This window comes from Asparagus officinalis, chromosome 5, assembly GCF_001876935.1.
Source record: "Asparagus officinalis chromosome 5, Aspof.V1, whole genome shotgun sequence".
NCBI lineage: Eukaryota > Viridiplantae > Streptophyta > Magnoliopsida > Asparagales > Asparagaceae > Asparagus > Asparagus officinalis.
This window is the reverse complement of record NC_033798.1, coordinates 49722312-49740093: the sequence shown is the minus strand read 5'-3', so window position 1 is coordinate 49740093 and position 17782 is coordinate 49722312. Positions and strand designations below refer to the sequence as shown.

Genomic DNA, 17782 nt, shown 5'->3' with positions numbered 1-17782 from the left:
GTGAAAATTCATGTATTTTGCAAAACTTATAAATACATGTGTACGTAAACTTCTTGATTTTTGACTATTGAGTTAAAAAAAGTTTTGAAACCTTATCAAATGATTTTATAGACTTAATAAAATATATATATAATGGTTGTTAAGTCCAAAAACCAATAACTTAATATTTTATCAAAATTACTCGAAATTAAGAATTGTATGTATGTGTGATATAGAGCTCAAAGTATTAACACACAAGTATAAACCCTAAACTAATTTACCCAAGTTATCTTGCTCTTCAATTAAGCTCGTCTTGGTAAAATTGCGGATGAAGCTTGAACTTGGATCTTTAACGTGAATTGCAAGGCTTCACTCTACTATTCCGCTAACCTCCATTGGATTTTGATCATGAATGCTCGATTCCATCCATCCTCCAACTTATTGTTTGTCTATAATAAATAGAAAACCATAAACACTAGATAAATAATATTAGTCGTAAATTATTTGTTAAACATCATCAAAACAAGAAGTCTAATAATCTCCTCCTTTTTGATGATGACAAACAATTTACAAAAGAGATATATATGCCTGAAAGAAATAAATATATAAATTAGAATATATCATGCATATAAATAAGAAAGATTATACTCATAATATTTCTCCCCCTTTGACAACAATAAAAAGGGGAAAACAAAAGAATAAAGAGAGCGAAAGCTCCCCCTACAAATAAGCATGAATGAGTATAACAAAAAATATATATAGGGATTGCTCCCCCTATCAAAATATCTTATGGAATATATACAATAAAGATCAAGGCAAATATATGTGAGTAAGCATAGATAAAAAATATGCTAAACACCACTCACATACAAAAAATATAATAAGAACACATAATGATATGTTATTATAAAGATAGTGTCTCATTATACTAACATAAAAATCATGTATAAGAATAGATTTATGAAATCAAAAGAAGATGAACATAAAAATCATGCAAAAAGTTTTCAAATAAAAACAAATCAACCAAAAGAAATCATAAATCAAAGTTTATATCCAAAAACGATATTTGATCAATAAAGAAAACTTTCTTTGTAGGACTTGATCAAACCACTCATGGAATACATTATAAAGCATATTTGAAATTTGAATCATCTATTTTTGCTTATATAATAAATTCAAAAGAACAAATCAAAGCAAAAATTTCATAGGTCAAAAGTAACATACAAGAATCATGAACTATGGATTTTAAAAACTAAAAATCATCTTTAAGAGTATAAAACCAAATCATCATTGATTTTCATAAATGAGAGAGGTAACCATATCAAGCTCTTGAGCTTATTCTAACCCATATAAGGACTTTAGTACCCGGTAAACAAGATTTGGGAATAAACACCCAATAAATCTGGGGGGGGAGGGGGTTATATAAACACAAACCTCTCATCAAAACAAAATCAATAATCATGGAAACAAAAGAATTTGACCAATAAAAAGAATTGTTTTCATGTTCAAAAAATTAAAGTATAATTTTTAAAACTAAGAAAAGGAAAAGGAAAAACACTAAAATACTTGGTTTAAAAATAAAATTTGTTTTGGTACCCAAGAATTCTTGGTACCAAGAGGTTTAGAGACATGACCCCTATCTTTTAAGCTCAAAGCCCTAGGGTTATGAACCCTCTTGGGCGCATTTGGTGCACTAACACGGTCAAAGCAATAATCATTCAAATGACCCTTCCGATTGCAATGAGAGTGACTTATTTGTTTTTGTGGACCATTAGCTCGTGCAGGGAATCATTTGCAAATAAAGATTGTCTTTTAAAATTATTTTGCAAATGAGAAATATCCTTAAACAATGGTCTATTTGAAACATATTACAACTTAGAAGCTTTTTGCATATCATAACAAAATTTTGCAAGATGTCCAAACCTACTACAAGCATCACATTTAAAAACATGTGGTCTACTAGAAGTATTTTGCAAATTTGAGTTATTTTTCAAATCAAAGCAAAACTTGGCCAAATGACCAAAACGACCACAATGATCATAATGATACACTCTAGCATGCTTATGATGATCATTAGGTGCATGTGCATGAGTGTGTGATGAAGAAACTAAATGGGATGCACAAGGAGAATTAATATTCTTGTGTTTATGTGCATCATAACAAAATTTAGCTAAATGGTCTTTACGGCCGTAAATAGAGCACTTATAAACTTTGCTATATATGTGTGCATAATGAGTGGATGATTTTGACTTAGACTTGGCACACATATCCATAAGCTTCTTATGATTATTAATGCATGTTTTTAAAGTTGAATCTAAAGATGAAATGGATTTATTCACAAGATTCAAATCTTTATTATTAGGCACATGTGCATTTTTATTAGAAGTAGAACATAAATAGTCATTTATAAAAGAAGCAACATTATTTTTTATATTATTTACTTCTAACTTGGCATTATCTCTTTCATGAGTTAAGCTAGAAATGGATGAGGTTAATTTTTCATTTTCCAAATTTAACATATCATTGTTTTCTTTAAGCAAGTAAGCTAGAAATGGATGAGGTTAATTTTTCATTTTCCAAATTTAACATATCATTGTTTTCTTTAAGCAAGGTATTTTATTTTGCAATGACATCAAATTTGGAACCTAGCAACTCATGATCGGATTCTAAATTAACATGCTTACTTTTTAATTCAATAAAATTTTTATGCAATTTGTTATAGGCATGTAATAATTTTTCACTAGCACAAGCAAATTCATCACTAGATAAATCATTAATGGTTTCGAACTCGCAAACCTCACTAGGGCTATCACCTAGTACCCGTGTGCATGATGAAGCTCCAATATCACTTAAAGAAGAATCCTCCAAACTATGTTGGATTTCCTCCAAGTTACTTTGATGTGCTTCTATGAAGTTTTATAAATTGTAAGCACTATCAAAATGAACAAACTTGTTAGACATAGATGAATTAAAAGTATTTAGCAAATATTCTAACAAAATCTTGTTCATTGTAAACATACGATGATTATTTTTATTCCACTTGGATTTCTCCGAAGTGGGCACAATATAAGCATTATCTATAATTTCCCATAAATCGAAGTGTCTAGATTGAACAAAAAGTTTAAATCTAACACACCATTGGGTATAGGGGAAATTATCTAATCTAGGAGCAATATTGATGGTATAACCTAAACTAGATGCACAGTGCATATCCATAATATATTTATGCAAGCAAGACAAATGCAATTAAAACTAGATTAGCACAAAATGATAACTTGAATCTTTAACTCAAGGTGATTAGACCTTAAATCAAAGAGCACCAAGCTCTGATTCTAATTGTTAGACCCTAGAGGGGGGTGAGTAGGGTCTTATACTAATCTAATCCGATTTTATGCCAATTAAAACTAATTAACAAGTTATTCTAGCAAGTATGAATGATAATCATATTTTTATTATAATTTTATACCCTCAAAATCTATTTTACATGAATAAATATACCATTAATAATTGTTGTTAGATTAGTTTGCACATAATTGAATAAAAATATAAATAAATATTATTAAATGTAAAAACCCCTCAAAATCTCTCTTCTCTACTTTGTAGCATTTTAGAAGCCCATGAAGCAAAAGCTTAAAAGAGGAAAAGAATTTGAAAGCCCAAAGCCCATCAAAAATTTGATTACAACCATGCATTAGACCGAATTTAGCTTGAAGGCCCAAAGATGAACTCAAAGAATGTGGACCGGACCTGCTTGTTGGCTGCTGGAGATGTGGATTTGAAAAAAATCATTGGTTGCTGCAGATAAATGAATCAGACTTGATTTAATTTGCTGCATTAATAATGTGAATGGGCCGCAGCTTTCATTCTCTATTTTGAAAAACCAAAGGCAAACATCAATGGGCCGAAAACCAATGACCTCAAGACCGGACTTGAATTTTAACTTTGAAAATCAGTGTTTGAATGGGCCGGGATTTAATGTTGAAATGCAGTGTACTTGTTTCCTACAGAATTGGATCAATCAAGACCGGACTTGATTGTAAAGACTTGGTTTTTAATTTTAAATCTCATATGGGCCGGACCTGCTGCTGCAATTGGATTTTGATTTTCTTTTGAAAATCAAATGAATCATATGGGCCTCCTATGTTGGGCTAGAGAAGAACAAAAAGCAAATTTAAAGGTGGAGATTGCTTTGCTTGGGGCTCAAGACAAATCCAATGGCTCATATTCATTGAAGATTACTATAAATAGGGGTAGAGAGTGAAGGGTTAGGGGTGTGAAAATTTTTGTAATTCCTTTTGGAGAGGATGGCTACTCTTAATTGAGAAGGCCTTCCAAATTTGTAACTTTTTGTTATAATTAATAATAATAATTTTTTCACCACTTTAAATATTTCTTCTTTTTGTTGGATGATGAAGATGGAGATGAAGAATTATTTAGAGGTTTGCATTTCTTTCTTTTTTTTCTCTTTTATTTCTCTTTTATTGCATTAGTTAGATTTATTTTCATGCTTGTAATTAGATTTTATTTTTCTTGTTAAATAGCCAAGAGGCTAGAACCCTCTTGCCTTAGATTTATTTCATGCTTATAGAGTAGATTTATTTTCTTGCATTTAATTCTTGTAATTTTATTTTGTAGTTTAGATTTTGCAATTTATTTTGTAGTTAGATTTTAATTTCTTATACTATTCACCTTGAGGCTAGAACCCTCTTGGGTTTAGTTTTTCTTTTTGTTTATTTTTATTTTGTTTGATTCGCCTTTAGGGTGGAACCCTCTAGGGAATCACCATTTTCTAAGAAATGGGTTTAATTTTAGATTATCCATATCTATAATTGAATCCATCATCTTTAATTTCTTGCATTTTCTTTTATTCTAGAATTTTGTTCTTCATTCTTGATTTTTTATTTGTTTCTTGATTTTATTCATTCTTCCTTCTTGCCTTGTTGATCACATTTATTTTTTTACTCACATCCACTCTCAAAAACATTGATTTACACACTATCACGTTCACTCTCATTATCTCTCCACAATCACATTCACTCATCACTCCTATTTGTCACGCACACAACATAAGAACCGATTTTATATTTTCTCCTACAAAACACCTTCCTCGTGGATCAATATCTTTATACTATAACTTGACACGGTTGTTCAGTTGCAACATTTTTGGTACATAATTATGCCGCATCAAGTTTTTGGCGCCGTTGCCAAGGAAGGTGCTTAAGTAGGTTTTAATTATTTTGGTTCTTTAACTTGCATGTTTTTTGTGAAGGAAATGCTTGGAGCTTGAAGATCGCGGATTGGAGAGCTAGGATTTGAAGATTTGCTTTCGGGTAAGTCCTCTTTCTAGTTTTTAATTCCACCCTTTAGCTACCTCTTCACAATTAGAGACAATTAGGACTTAAAAAAAAAGGATTTTATTTTTTTGTTAACCATAATAAAATTCATCCTCCAGTTTGACATTTACTAACAAGATAATAAATTCAAACAAATCCCCCCTTCTCATTTGTTTGATTGTTAACCCTAATTAAAAAAAGATTTTTCTTTTCCATTCTTTTTAGTTGCTTTTAATTCATAGGGTTGCATTTCATATTGATAGTAGGAATTCACCAAGTGATTTGAGCATCTTGATTTGGCACACACTTAAAAATATTTTTAAGGGCAAAACTATAAAACCCTAAAATTTTTATAATGAAAATGTGTGAATTAATAGTAATAAATATTTCTTTTATGATAAATAATCATATATATATATATATATATAACTTATATATATAGTATATATATATATATATATAAAATATATATATAGATACTATATATCAAGATGAATTGTCTTATCAGTGTTTGGGAACCCAACAGGTTGTTTATATGTGAAGTAATCTATGATAGTCCAGCACACAACAGGAACCTCTTTCCTGTTGTGCGGTCGATGCGGAGTCGACCGTGACGGTCGACCGCGGAGGTCGACCGCGCAACGGACGGAGACGTCTTTTGGGTTTGGGTTTTAACGGGTTGTTTGGGTCTTAACGGGTTTCGGGTTGGGTTGTGGGATTAGTATATATACTAATCCACCCAAGAGGACCTCTTTTCATCTGAGATCTAAAACCCTAGCCCCCTTCTCTCTCCTCTCTAAACCCTAGCTTGGATCTGGCGTTTTTGGGAGTTTCGAACAGTTTTCGGTAGGATTTCGCAGTTCAGGTTGAAGGAGGATCATCTTCAAGGGATTTGTCAGCACCTGAGGCGAGTATCATCTCGTCCAATCCCTAACCCATATTTTTCTACGAATTTCTTTTGATTTTTTATAAGTTTTGATGAGCCCAAAAGGTATTTTTGTATAAAAATGAGTTCTCTATAACATGAATTGCAAGAATCAAATGTTTCAGTTTACAAAAGTTCACAAATATTTTATTTAGTGAAGATTTAGATCTGACATTGCTTAAACAAGAGTTAAATCACGATTTACTGTTATCAAAATGTTTTAATATGTTTCATATGTATTTAGAATTTTGGGGATGTAGTTTACATGCTTAATTTCGTTGTTCTTCTTCTGTATGATTTTAGAGATGTTAAAATTTTTGTTATCATGGAAATCACAAATTTTATTTCAGGTTTTGAAGCTGACAGAAACCCAGATTTGGGCTTCTGTCTGCTTTGCGGTCGACCGCGGCGGTCGACCACTGGGCGCGCAGAAGGGGCAGGAATCGTCTGCGGTCGACCGCACCGGTCGACCGCGATGCCGCGGTGGTTGACCGCGAGACGCGTATCAAAGTAGTACACTTTTGCTCTGTGCGCGGTCGACCATGGCGGTCGACCGCCGCACAATCTGGAGCAAAAATCCCTGTTCTGTTATAATCCATTTCAGTCCTCGTGTTGGACATTTGCCACTTATTCCATGAGTTTGGAAACCACAGTATATAGTTCCTGTATCGAACATAGTTCTTAACCCTGCATATGACTATCTCACAGTAGTTTATGACATGACACTTATGTAGATTTTGACATGACATTCACGTAAGTAATAACATGATACTCATGTAGGCTATGTCATGGCACTGTATTTATGCTCTGATATTTGTTGTATTTCTTTTATTATTGTTCTTGGACTAGAACCTCGGGTTTGGTGTTTATGGGCTTACAATTTGAGATATAAGGTATATACATGAGGGTTTCCTTGTTTGGATTATTTCGCTCGACGTACCTATTCTCGTGTTGTAAATTTCTAAATACTAAAATCCTCTTTAGTAAGATCAATGATTTTAGATCTATTACGTATTATCTGTATTTTCTTATACAACGAGCCATGTTCCCTTGGGGTTGGTTGTGATGTTACTCGCTAGCGCTTTAACGCTTGTTGTCCCTCCCCCTTTCAGGTAATGATCCAGGAGCCCGGAGAGTCACAGGTTGATGGCGATGCATTTTAGCTTCAGCTGTCTATTTAGTTATATATTTTCTTTTGGAGTTCCACAATAGACTTTGTTTAGAGATTGAGAGTCTTGTTCTAGAAGTTGTAAAGGCTGTGTGCCTTATTTCCTTCTTGTCAGATATTTGTATTTGAGACTTGTTGAGTATTCCAGTTTATCTACTCAGACCTTGACTATGTATTTTTGTATGTTGGATGATGAGACATTAATTTGATTATTTTCATTTCATTAGTCTTTCTTGTATTATCTTTTACTTGCTTTTGTACCTACACCTGTTGTTGACTCTACTAGATAGATGTTAATTGTGATGGTGAAACATGTTATTGCACGGTGTGGTGCATAGCAGGTTTGACATTCTTGGTTTCACCTCGGACTGCAGCCTTGTGTGAACCCAGGGGCATCACATGAGGGATTTCATACTCTTTCCTTAGCCCAAAAAATCACTAATTCCTCACTACACTACCCAAGCCTAATAAAACTCATTAGACGTTGGCCCCTAAGGATTCGAGCTCAATAAGGAACAAGAAATCCTTAAGTGAACCGGTTTAAGTTTTCTCAGATTAGTTGGTGTCTAAGGCAAGGTTTAGGAGTTGCGTAAAGCGTTCCGTAAGGAACGAGGTACTTAATTGATCTATGATCACCCTCTAGTACTATCCTTATCTGGCTAACTACCTGGGTAAAACTTTTATCTTTTCACTGTAGGAGTTTTTCGTTAGGAGCTGGTCTAGTTGAGTTAGGCTAAACCCTAGAATTAGAGTTGATTGAAAAGTGATTGTTTTGATTTGTTTTAGTTAAGATTTTTCTTTATCCTTTTCTTCTCATAAAAAAAACTAATTTTTTTTCTTTTCTTAAAAAAAGTAAAAATAAAAATAAAAAGAAATATTCTGGTGTATGCAACAGTGGATTAGGGATAATACACATCGATTAATTCGCTTTGAACCAATCATAGAAATGGAGCATCCTAATCCACCCGTTCTTCATGATATGTGTTATCCCATTAGGAATGTAATCCCTTCGTACATTAGGCTCCCCAAAACAAATGGAATAATTTTTGAGCTTAGACCGCAATACATAAACATGCTTTCCAAATTCCTTGGTAATTAAACAGAAGATGCATATATTTTTATTTCGGAATTTGAGGAAGTATGTATTATGATTAAAATGAGAGAATTAACCGAAGATGCGATTAAGCTTAGATTTATTCCATTTGCTCTTAAGGATAAAGCTAAAAAATGGCTGTACAGCTTACCAACAAATTCTATCTCAACTTGGGATGAATTTGTCACCGTTTTTCTTAAGAAAATTTTCCCTATTCATAAAACAGTAAAGCTTAGGAACAGCATTCAAAACTTTAAAATTATCCCGGGAGAACCTTTTTGGAAGTATTTTGACCGATTTAAAGATCTTCTCATCCAATGTCCTCATCACGGTTTAGAAAAATAGAGATTGTGCCAAATAATTTATGAGGGATTAGATTATTCTGCAAAAATTTCCTTAGAATCAATGTGCCACGGGGATTTTATGAGGAAAAACGCTGATGAAGCTTGGGAGTTTTTAGAGAGTCTTTCTGAAAAAACCATGCAATGGGAACATTATGATGACCGAGTGTCATCAGTTCCCCAACCCAGGTCCAGTGGCATTTCCTTAGAGTCGAACATTACATCTGAAGCTAAGATGGCCACAATCATGCGTAGGTTAGAAGCTTTAGAAATCAAGGAAAGAGCCCCGGCTCAAATCAATCAAGTTTCAGCCTCAATCAATCATGTTTCTGCCTCAAGATGTCATAATTGTTAGTCTCCTACCCACGTTTCAGAGGAATGTCCTCTCCTAGGAAACAACAATACATTAGAACAGATGAACGCTGCATTCCAGCACCCTAGAAATTATCCATTTTCTCTAACCTACAATCCAGGTTGGAGAAATCATCCCAACTTTGCATGGAATCAAGGAAATTCTCCCGAAACTCAACACTTCACTCCCGCTTCGACCCAACATTTTCCTAGGAGAAACATAGTTCTGTTCAATTCTCATTCACAATTTCAACAACCCAATCTGTCGTATCAAAATCAGTCTCCTCTTCATCAAGCTGTAATTCAGACTCCTCACAATCCAGATCAGGATAAACGTCTCAATGTCTTGGAAAGGGGTTTAGAAACCATAATTAAGGCCTCTACTCAAACCACGAATATGTTGACTCAAACGTCTAGCACGCTGAATTCCTTCATGCAAGCAACCGGACAAATGCTCAACTCCAACACTCAAGCTATAGCTAGATTAGAATCCCAACTTGGTCAACTAGCTAGTGTCGTGAGTGAAAGAGAGAAAGGAAAATTTCCGAGACAACCCGTGGTTAACCCTAATAACACAGGATGCAGTTTATCCTATGAAGCTTAAGTGAATGCAATCCATTCACTTCGGTCAGGTAGACAGGTCGATAATCAAGTAAGAACTCCTCCAAGTCAAACTTTTGATCCAATACAAAATCCTTCTTCTTCTCCTTCTGATGAATCTATTCAACAATCACTCCCTTCAGATGACCAAGAACCTGAACCCGAACCTGAGCCTGCTTTTGATAGATTTAGACCGGTTGCTCCCTTTCCAGATAGACTCAGGTCTAGGAAACACTCTCCTCAGGAGGAGAAAATCCTAGAGACATTCAAGCAGGTTAAGGTCAACATTCCTCTCTTAGATGTAATTGAACAAATTCCATCTTATGCTAAATTTTTAAAAGAATTGTGCACTAAGAAGAGGAGAATAAATGTTCCAAAGAAAGTCTTTTTAGCCGCCAATATCAGTGAAATGCTGTCAAATCCCATACCTTTGAAACGTAAAGATCCAGGTTCCCCCATCATTTCATGTATCATTGGTAATACTCACATTGATAAGGCGCTTTTAGACTTAGGGGCCAGTGTCAATTTGCTTCCATATTCAGTCTATCAGCAATTGGGTCTAGGTGTACTGAACCCAACCAAATGCACCTTACAGTTGGCTGATAGATCTGTCAAGGTCCCTATGGGTGAGTTAGAGGATGTTCTGATTAAGGTTGGAGATTTTATTTTTCCAGTAGATTTTGTAGTCTTGGAAACACAGCCTGTTTCCAATCCCAAAGGACAGACACCTGTCATCTTAGGACGACCGTTCTTAGCCACTTCTAATGCTCTCATCAACTGTAGAACTGGTCAAATGAAGCTGTCTTTTGGGAATTTGACTGCTGATCTTAATATTTTTAATCCAGGGGACCAACCAAATAATCTGCCTCTAGAAATAAACTACATCCAGGAAAGATCAGAAGAAGAAGAAGAAGAGTCTGATTTGAGTTTTGAGGAAATTTTTTATAAAGAGTTGGAGTTTTTAGAAGAAGCAGATCAGGTCCTTGAGAAAAATAAAACTATGTTAAACATTTGTTGCTTTGAATTAAATTTTGAAGAACTCTTTCTTGATGAACTTAGATTCTTGGAGAATAATCAACAACCAAATTTTCAGAACTTCACAGAAGAATTAGTTGTTGGAAAACAAAACTTCACAGTACAAGAGTCTAAGTTCATTAAGAAATGCAAAATGCATGACACCAATAATACCTACCTTACCTTGTTGCATGAATTATTGAACACCCCGAAATGCTTGGAAATTCACATTATTGATTATATCATTCTGAATTTGTTTAAAATCCGGGGAAGAATTTTTAACAGTAAGGTAGGATTCAATGTAGAACGGGAACTCTTCATGTTGAATATTTCATTCTACATTGTTTATTTTGTTTATTTCAGAATAATAAAAAGAATTTATTCTTCTCTCATTTGAGAGTTTCTTGTTCAGTTGTCAAAAAAAAGTGAAGAAAAAAAAGGAAAGAAAAAAAAAGAGAATAAAATTTTGATTTCATCCTCCTCAGACCAAAGGAATTGTAGATTTTTATCAGCCGACCAAATGTAAGTGCTTCACTTCTTATCTGCTTTACTTTATGCATCATAGAGTTTGCATTGAGGACAATGCAAAATTTAGGTGTGGGGGTGGGAATTAGTTATTTTTTCTCTTTATTTTACATTTTAGTTACATTTTCCCCCCTTTTTCTTAAAAAAATTTTTTTAAATATCGTCACTTGCCAAATTGATAGAGTTATGTAATAATTGATTTATTTGATAAATTTGAAATTTTCTAATCCTTAGTTGGTTATTTGCTTAAGTTCACCTTTTATGATAACTCTAAATAAATTTCTTAAGAAATAATTTTCAAAGTAGTATACTTTACTTAAGCCTTAACTTGGACTTTTATTTAAAATAATGAAATTTTTGCATGCTTAGATTAAAGTTGAAAATAATTTTTCAAAGTGTCTTAATTTACATATTTTTCAAAATATATATATATACAAAAAAAATTGCAAAAGAAGAGTGCGAAAAATGGGCACCAAAAAGAAAAAAAATAATACTCTTGAATTCTAGGTGATTCTATCTTATAAAGCCTAAGCTGACCGAGTAATTAAGCCCAAGGAGTATTTCCATACTTAATGACCTAAGCCCAATTAGGTTGGGATCCATTGGCCTAAAACTCGTTAAAATGTCACTTAGAAAGCCCGTTAAAGTAGAAAAAAAAATCACCAATGATGAAAGAATTAAAAAAAATTAATAAATGTTTTATAGTTGTATATATGGTCTTGGAAAATATTTTAAATCAAGCAACTTGAAAATTATTTAAAACAAAAAGTTAGCATGTTCTTTTCAAAACTTTTAAATTAAATTTCTAAGTTTGGCTTGGTTTTGTATTGCTACAATGAGAAGATTTTCTTAAAAATATACCTTAGAGTTATATATAAAAATGTTTTCTTGAGTGATAACTGGCTCCAATTAGATTATCTAAAAGTTATCAAGTGAATTTAGTTATTTACTGACTTCTTTAATTTGGCAAGTTGACCGAATTTTGTGGGTATATTCACTGCAAACCCTCACGAGACTACAACTCGTCCACTAGGGTAACCTAGGGGTTTAAAGGCTTGTTGTATGCGCTAAATACAACCGCAATTCCTACGAAAGTGAGTTAGGATTTTCTTTTTATTTTCTTTGCTAGAGGACTAGCAAAAGTTCAGGTGTGGGGGTATTTGATAATCATATTTTTATAATAATTTTATACCCTCATTATCTATTTTACATGAATAAATATATCATTAATAATTGTTGTTAGATTAGTTTACACATAATTGAATGAAAATACAAATAAATATTATTAAATGTAAAAACCCCTCAAAATCTCTCTTCTCTATTTTGTAGCATTTTAGAAGCCCATGAAGCAAAAGCTTAAAAGAGGAAAAGAATTTGAAAGCCCAAAGTCCATCAAAAATTTGATTACAACCATGCATTGGACCGAATTTAGCTTGAAGGCCCAAAGATGAACTCAAAGAATGTGGACCGGACCTGCTTGTTGGCTGCTGGAGATGTGGATTTGAAAAAATCATTGGTTGCTGCAGATAAATGAATTGGACTTGATTTAATTTGCTGCATAGATGTGGATTTGAAAAAATCATTGGTTGCTGCAGATAAATGAATTGGACTTGATTTAATTTGCTGCATTAATCATGTGAATGGGCCACAGCTTTCATTCTCTATTTTGAAAAACCAAAGGCAAACATCAATGGGCCGAAAACCAATGAGCTCAAGACCGGACTTGAATTTTAACTTTGAAAATCAGTGTTTGAATGGGCCGGGATTTAATGTTGAAATGCAGTGGACTTGTTTGCTACAGAATTGGATCAATCAAGACCGGACTTGATTGTAAAGACTTGGTTTTTAATTTTGAATCTCATATGGGCCGGACCTGCTGCTGCAATTGGATTTTGATTTTCTTTTGAAAATCAAATGAATCATATGGGCCTCCTATGTTGGGCTAGAGAAGAACAAAAAGCAAATTCAAAGGTGGATTGGATTTTTATTTTCTTTTGAAAATCAAATAAATCATATGGGCCTCCTAATGTTGGGCGAGAGAAGAACAAAAAGCAAATTCAAATGTGGAGATTGCTTTGCTTGGGGCTCAAGACAAATCCAATGGCTCATATTCATTGAAGATTACTATAAATAGGGGTAGAGAGTGAGGGGTTAGGGGTGTAAAAATTTTTGTAATTCCTTTTGGAGATGAGGGCTACTCTTAATTGAAAAGGCCTTCCAAATTTATAACTTTTTGTTACAATTAATAATAATAATTTTTTCACCACTTTAAATATTTCTTCTCTTTGTTGGATGATGAAGATGGAGATGAAGAATTATTTAGAGGTTTTCATTTCTTTCTTTTTTTTCTCTTTCATTTCTCTTTTATTGCTTATTAGTTAGATTTATTTTTATGCTTGTAATTAGATTTTATTTTCTTGTTTAAATAGACAAGAGGCTAGAACCCTCTTGCCTTAGATTTATTTTATGCTCAGATTAGATTTATTTCATGCTTATATAGTAGATTTATTTTCTTGTATTTTTGCAATTTATTTTATAGTTTAGATTTTGCAATTTATTTTGTAGTTAGATTTTAATTTCTTGCACTATTCACCTTGAGGCTAGAACCCTCTTGGGTTTAGTTTTTTTTTTGTTTATTTTCACTTTCTTTGATTCGCCTTTAGGCTAGAACCCTCTAGGGAATCACCTTTTTCTAAAAAGTGGATTCAATTCTAGATTACCCGTATCTTTAATTGAATCTTCTATCTTTACATTCTTGATTTTTTATTTGTTTCTTGATTTTATTCATTCTTCCTTCTTGCCTTGTTGATCACATTTATTTTTTACTCACATCCACTCTCAAAAACATTGATTTACACACTATCACGTTCACTCTCATTATCTCTCCACAATCACATTCACTCATCACTCCTATTTGTCACGCACACAACATAAGAACCGATTTTATATTTTCTCCTACAAAACACCTTCCTCGTGGATCGATATCTTTATACTATAACTTGACACGGTTGTGCACTTGCAACATTTTTGGTACATAATTATGCCGCATCAATGAAATACAACAAGATATGTGAGCTAGGAAAAGTGATATCCACAAGGACAAACAAAATAAACAAGATAGTGGATGATATAAATAATGAGCAATGGACAATGGCCATAAAAAATATAAACACAAGAGTAAGTGCGCCAATGCAAACTCAAACACACGACATGTTCATGGAGTTCAGTCAACCACTTGAGCTACGTCTCCGCTCCTCACCTCGAAGAGATCTCCACTATCACAACTGGGTTTTCTACTCTCACCCGAATAACGTTTACACCACACAATACGGTTTTCTAGCTAACCAAAAACTCTACAATCTCACACTCTTGTAATCACACTTTAAACCCTCTAAGTGTTGGTCTCTAGCCCGTGTCTCTCTTAAGTGTTAGGCATTACCACCTACCTCTAGGCATTACCACCTACCCCATTCCTCTTGGGACGACTCCGTCTCTCACCACACACTCCTCTCGGTGTACAAGTGTATTACAAAGTATATCTCACAATAAAGCTCTCAATACTACAAATTTGTTCTCTACTATAGATGAGAACTCAATGTAGGTTCACTATCTAAGTCACATAATCCCACAACCCAATTATACAATGTATGCAAATATAATAAGCTCAATGGTTATGTGTGTAAACAAAGAGAAATAAAATCAAACTCAATTAAAGTCTAGCAAATATAAATATGATAATGTAAATGTAAACAAGTTAGATAATTGAGTTGAGAAAACTTCTCTAGAACAAGAGAGATGTAGATGTGAAGTGGAAAGCTCAAACCAAAGATGATCTCCTCTTCTTGTGAAACAATCTTCACAAACTTCTCAAACCAAAGATGATCTCCTCTTCTTGTGAAACAATCTTCACAAACTTAAAACTTTTAACCCACACTTAAACAAAACTTAAACTCTTGTAAAAACTTGTTTAAAACATCCCTTGGTAGCAGAAAATAGTTATGGCAAAGGAGTATATATAAGGTAGAAGAAAACAACCCAAAAAACCCAAAAAACCCTAAAAACCCACCAAAAAACAAAAATCAGCAAGTTACCGTTACTGTGCAATGGTAACATTGGCGGTCGACCGTGACGGTCGACCGTAAGAAGCAAAACTACTCTCTGGATTGCAGACGGTTGTCCATGAAGGTCAACTGCACTGTAGCACGGTCGACTGTAGCGGTCGACCGTGAAAACTCTGAAATCTGGAAATTTGTGTATTTGGCTTTGTAAAATTAATTAAAAATTGTAAATCAACTCTAAAAATACTAAAATTTTGAGAAAGGTTTATAAACAAATACATGAACATTTTAGAGAAAGAATTTATGAAATATCCCATTTGTAAGAAATAATTGTTTTAGCATAGATATACAGTTTCTAAAAAACTACTGAAAACTCGTTTTTGTAAATTCAATTGAAAATAACAAAACAACTCCAAAATTAGTAAGACTTAGGAAAATATTTGTATATATGAATATAAATATGTAAATGAACAAAATTTTCAAATTGCATTTCCTAATTGTGAAAACTCATCTGTTTTGCAAAAACATCCACGAACATGTGCACGAGACATGAACTTATTTAAAACTTGATTTTGTAAATTCAATTAAATAAGACAAATTAATTACAAAATTAATAAAACTTTGGAAAATATTTATAAACATGAAATTGAACATGTTAGAAAAAGAATTTCTCAAATTGAGTTTCCCATTTGTGAAAATTCATGTATTTTGCAAAACTTGTAAATACATGTGTACATAAACTTCTTGATTTTTGACTATTGAGTTAAAAAATGTTTTGAAACCTTATCAAATAATTTTATAGACCTAATAAAAAATATATATAATGGTTGTTAAGTCCAAAAACCAATAACTCAATATTTTATCAAAATTACTCGAAATCAAGAATTGTGTGTATGTGTGATATAGAGCTCAAAGTATTAACACACAAGTATAAACCCTAAACTAATTTACCCAAGCTATCTTGCTCTTCAATTAAGCTCGTCTTGGTAAACTTGCGGATGAAGCTTGAACTTGGATTTTTAACATGAATTGCAAGGTTTCACTCCACTATTCCGCCAACCTCCATTAGATTTGATCGTGAATGCTCGATTCCATCCATCCTCCAACTTGTTGTTTATCTACAATAAATAGAAAACTATAAATACTAGACAAACAGCTAAGAAAGGTGTAGTACCAACGATAACAACAGCAAAGAAGGCTACACCACCGAACTCATATGCCAAACCCGATCTAATCAAGTGCTACAGATGTGGTCAACTTGGTCATATATCCAATCAGCGCCATAAAAGAAGTGTTGTGAATATGGTAGATCATGAAGAGGAGGATATAGACCAAGATGATACCGAAGACTATAGAGGTGATGGGGGTGGATCCTAATGATAGGGATCAACTCTCGTGTGTTGTGTGATAACTATTATTGGCTCTAAAGATAGAAGAACCACCATAGAGGCATAATATCTTCCGCACTAAGTGCACAGTGAAACAAAAGACTTGTGATGTTATCATTGATAATGGTAGTAGCGAGAATATTATCTCTCTATGGATGGTGGAGAAATTAGGTATGAAGTCTGAGAAATATCTCACTCCCTACAAGATCGGTTGGATTCTTAAGAGTAATGATGTGCAGGTTGAAAAGGTGTGTCGGGTGTCTTTTTCCATTTGTCGAAATTATGTTGATGAGGCATTCTGTGATGTAATTGAGATGGATGCTTGTCATATGTTGTTAGGCAGGCCAGGTAGTTTAATGTTGATGCCACGCATAGGGGGAAGGACAATTGTTTATATCTTTAAGATGGATGGTCGCCGAGTTGTGCTCATACCTCTTACAGAGAAGGGCCCAATCAAAATAGATGTTGCTGAAAAGAAGACCTTTTTAGTCATTGACAATGAAGATTTTTTAAAAGATTTGAAATTGTCTAACGAGATTTATGCTCTTGTTATATCAGGAAACAAGGATTTTTCCTCCACCAAAATTCCACCTGAAGTACAGACCTTCTTGCAACAATTTGACACAGTTATGCCTGACGAACTCCCTTCCGAATTACTAATGCTTCGAGACGTTCAACATCAGATTGATTTCATACCTGGATCACACTTACCAAACCTGCCACACTATCGGATGAGTCCAAGAAAAGGGGAGATCTTGCAGAAAAAAGTGGACGAGCTCATCTAGAAAGACCTTATTCGATCTAGCATGAGTCTGTGTGTCATGCCGGCATTACTTGTCCCAAAGAAGAATGGAGAGTGGCGCATGTGTGTAAATAGTAGGGCTATCAATAAGATTACCGTGAAATATTGATTTCCTATCCCTCACCTAGAAGACATGCTAGATATGTTATTTGGATCAAAAGTTTTCTTCAAAATTGATCTCAGGAGTGGTTATCATCAGATTTGA

General features: G+C 33.5%; 1 protein-coding gene across 1 annotated transcript; it reads left to right on the top strand.

Moving 5' to 3' along the window:
• LOC109841811 lies at positions 16931-17560 on the top strand. The gene has a single exon (XM_020410749.1). It carries the CDS (start codon positions 16931-16933, stop codon positions 17558-17560), a length of 630 nt encoding a protein of 209 aa, XP_020266338.1.

Bases quoted from the DNA above. Each gene is read 5' to 3' on its own strand.
- LOC109841811 (XM_020410749.1), top strand. From the start codon at position 16,931: ATGGTGGAGAAATTAGGTATGAAGTCTGAGAAATATCTCACTCCCTAC.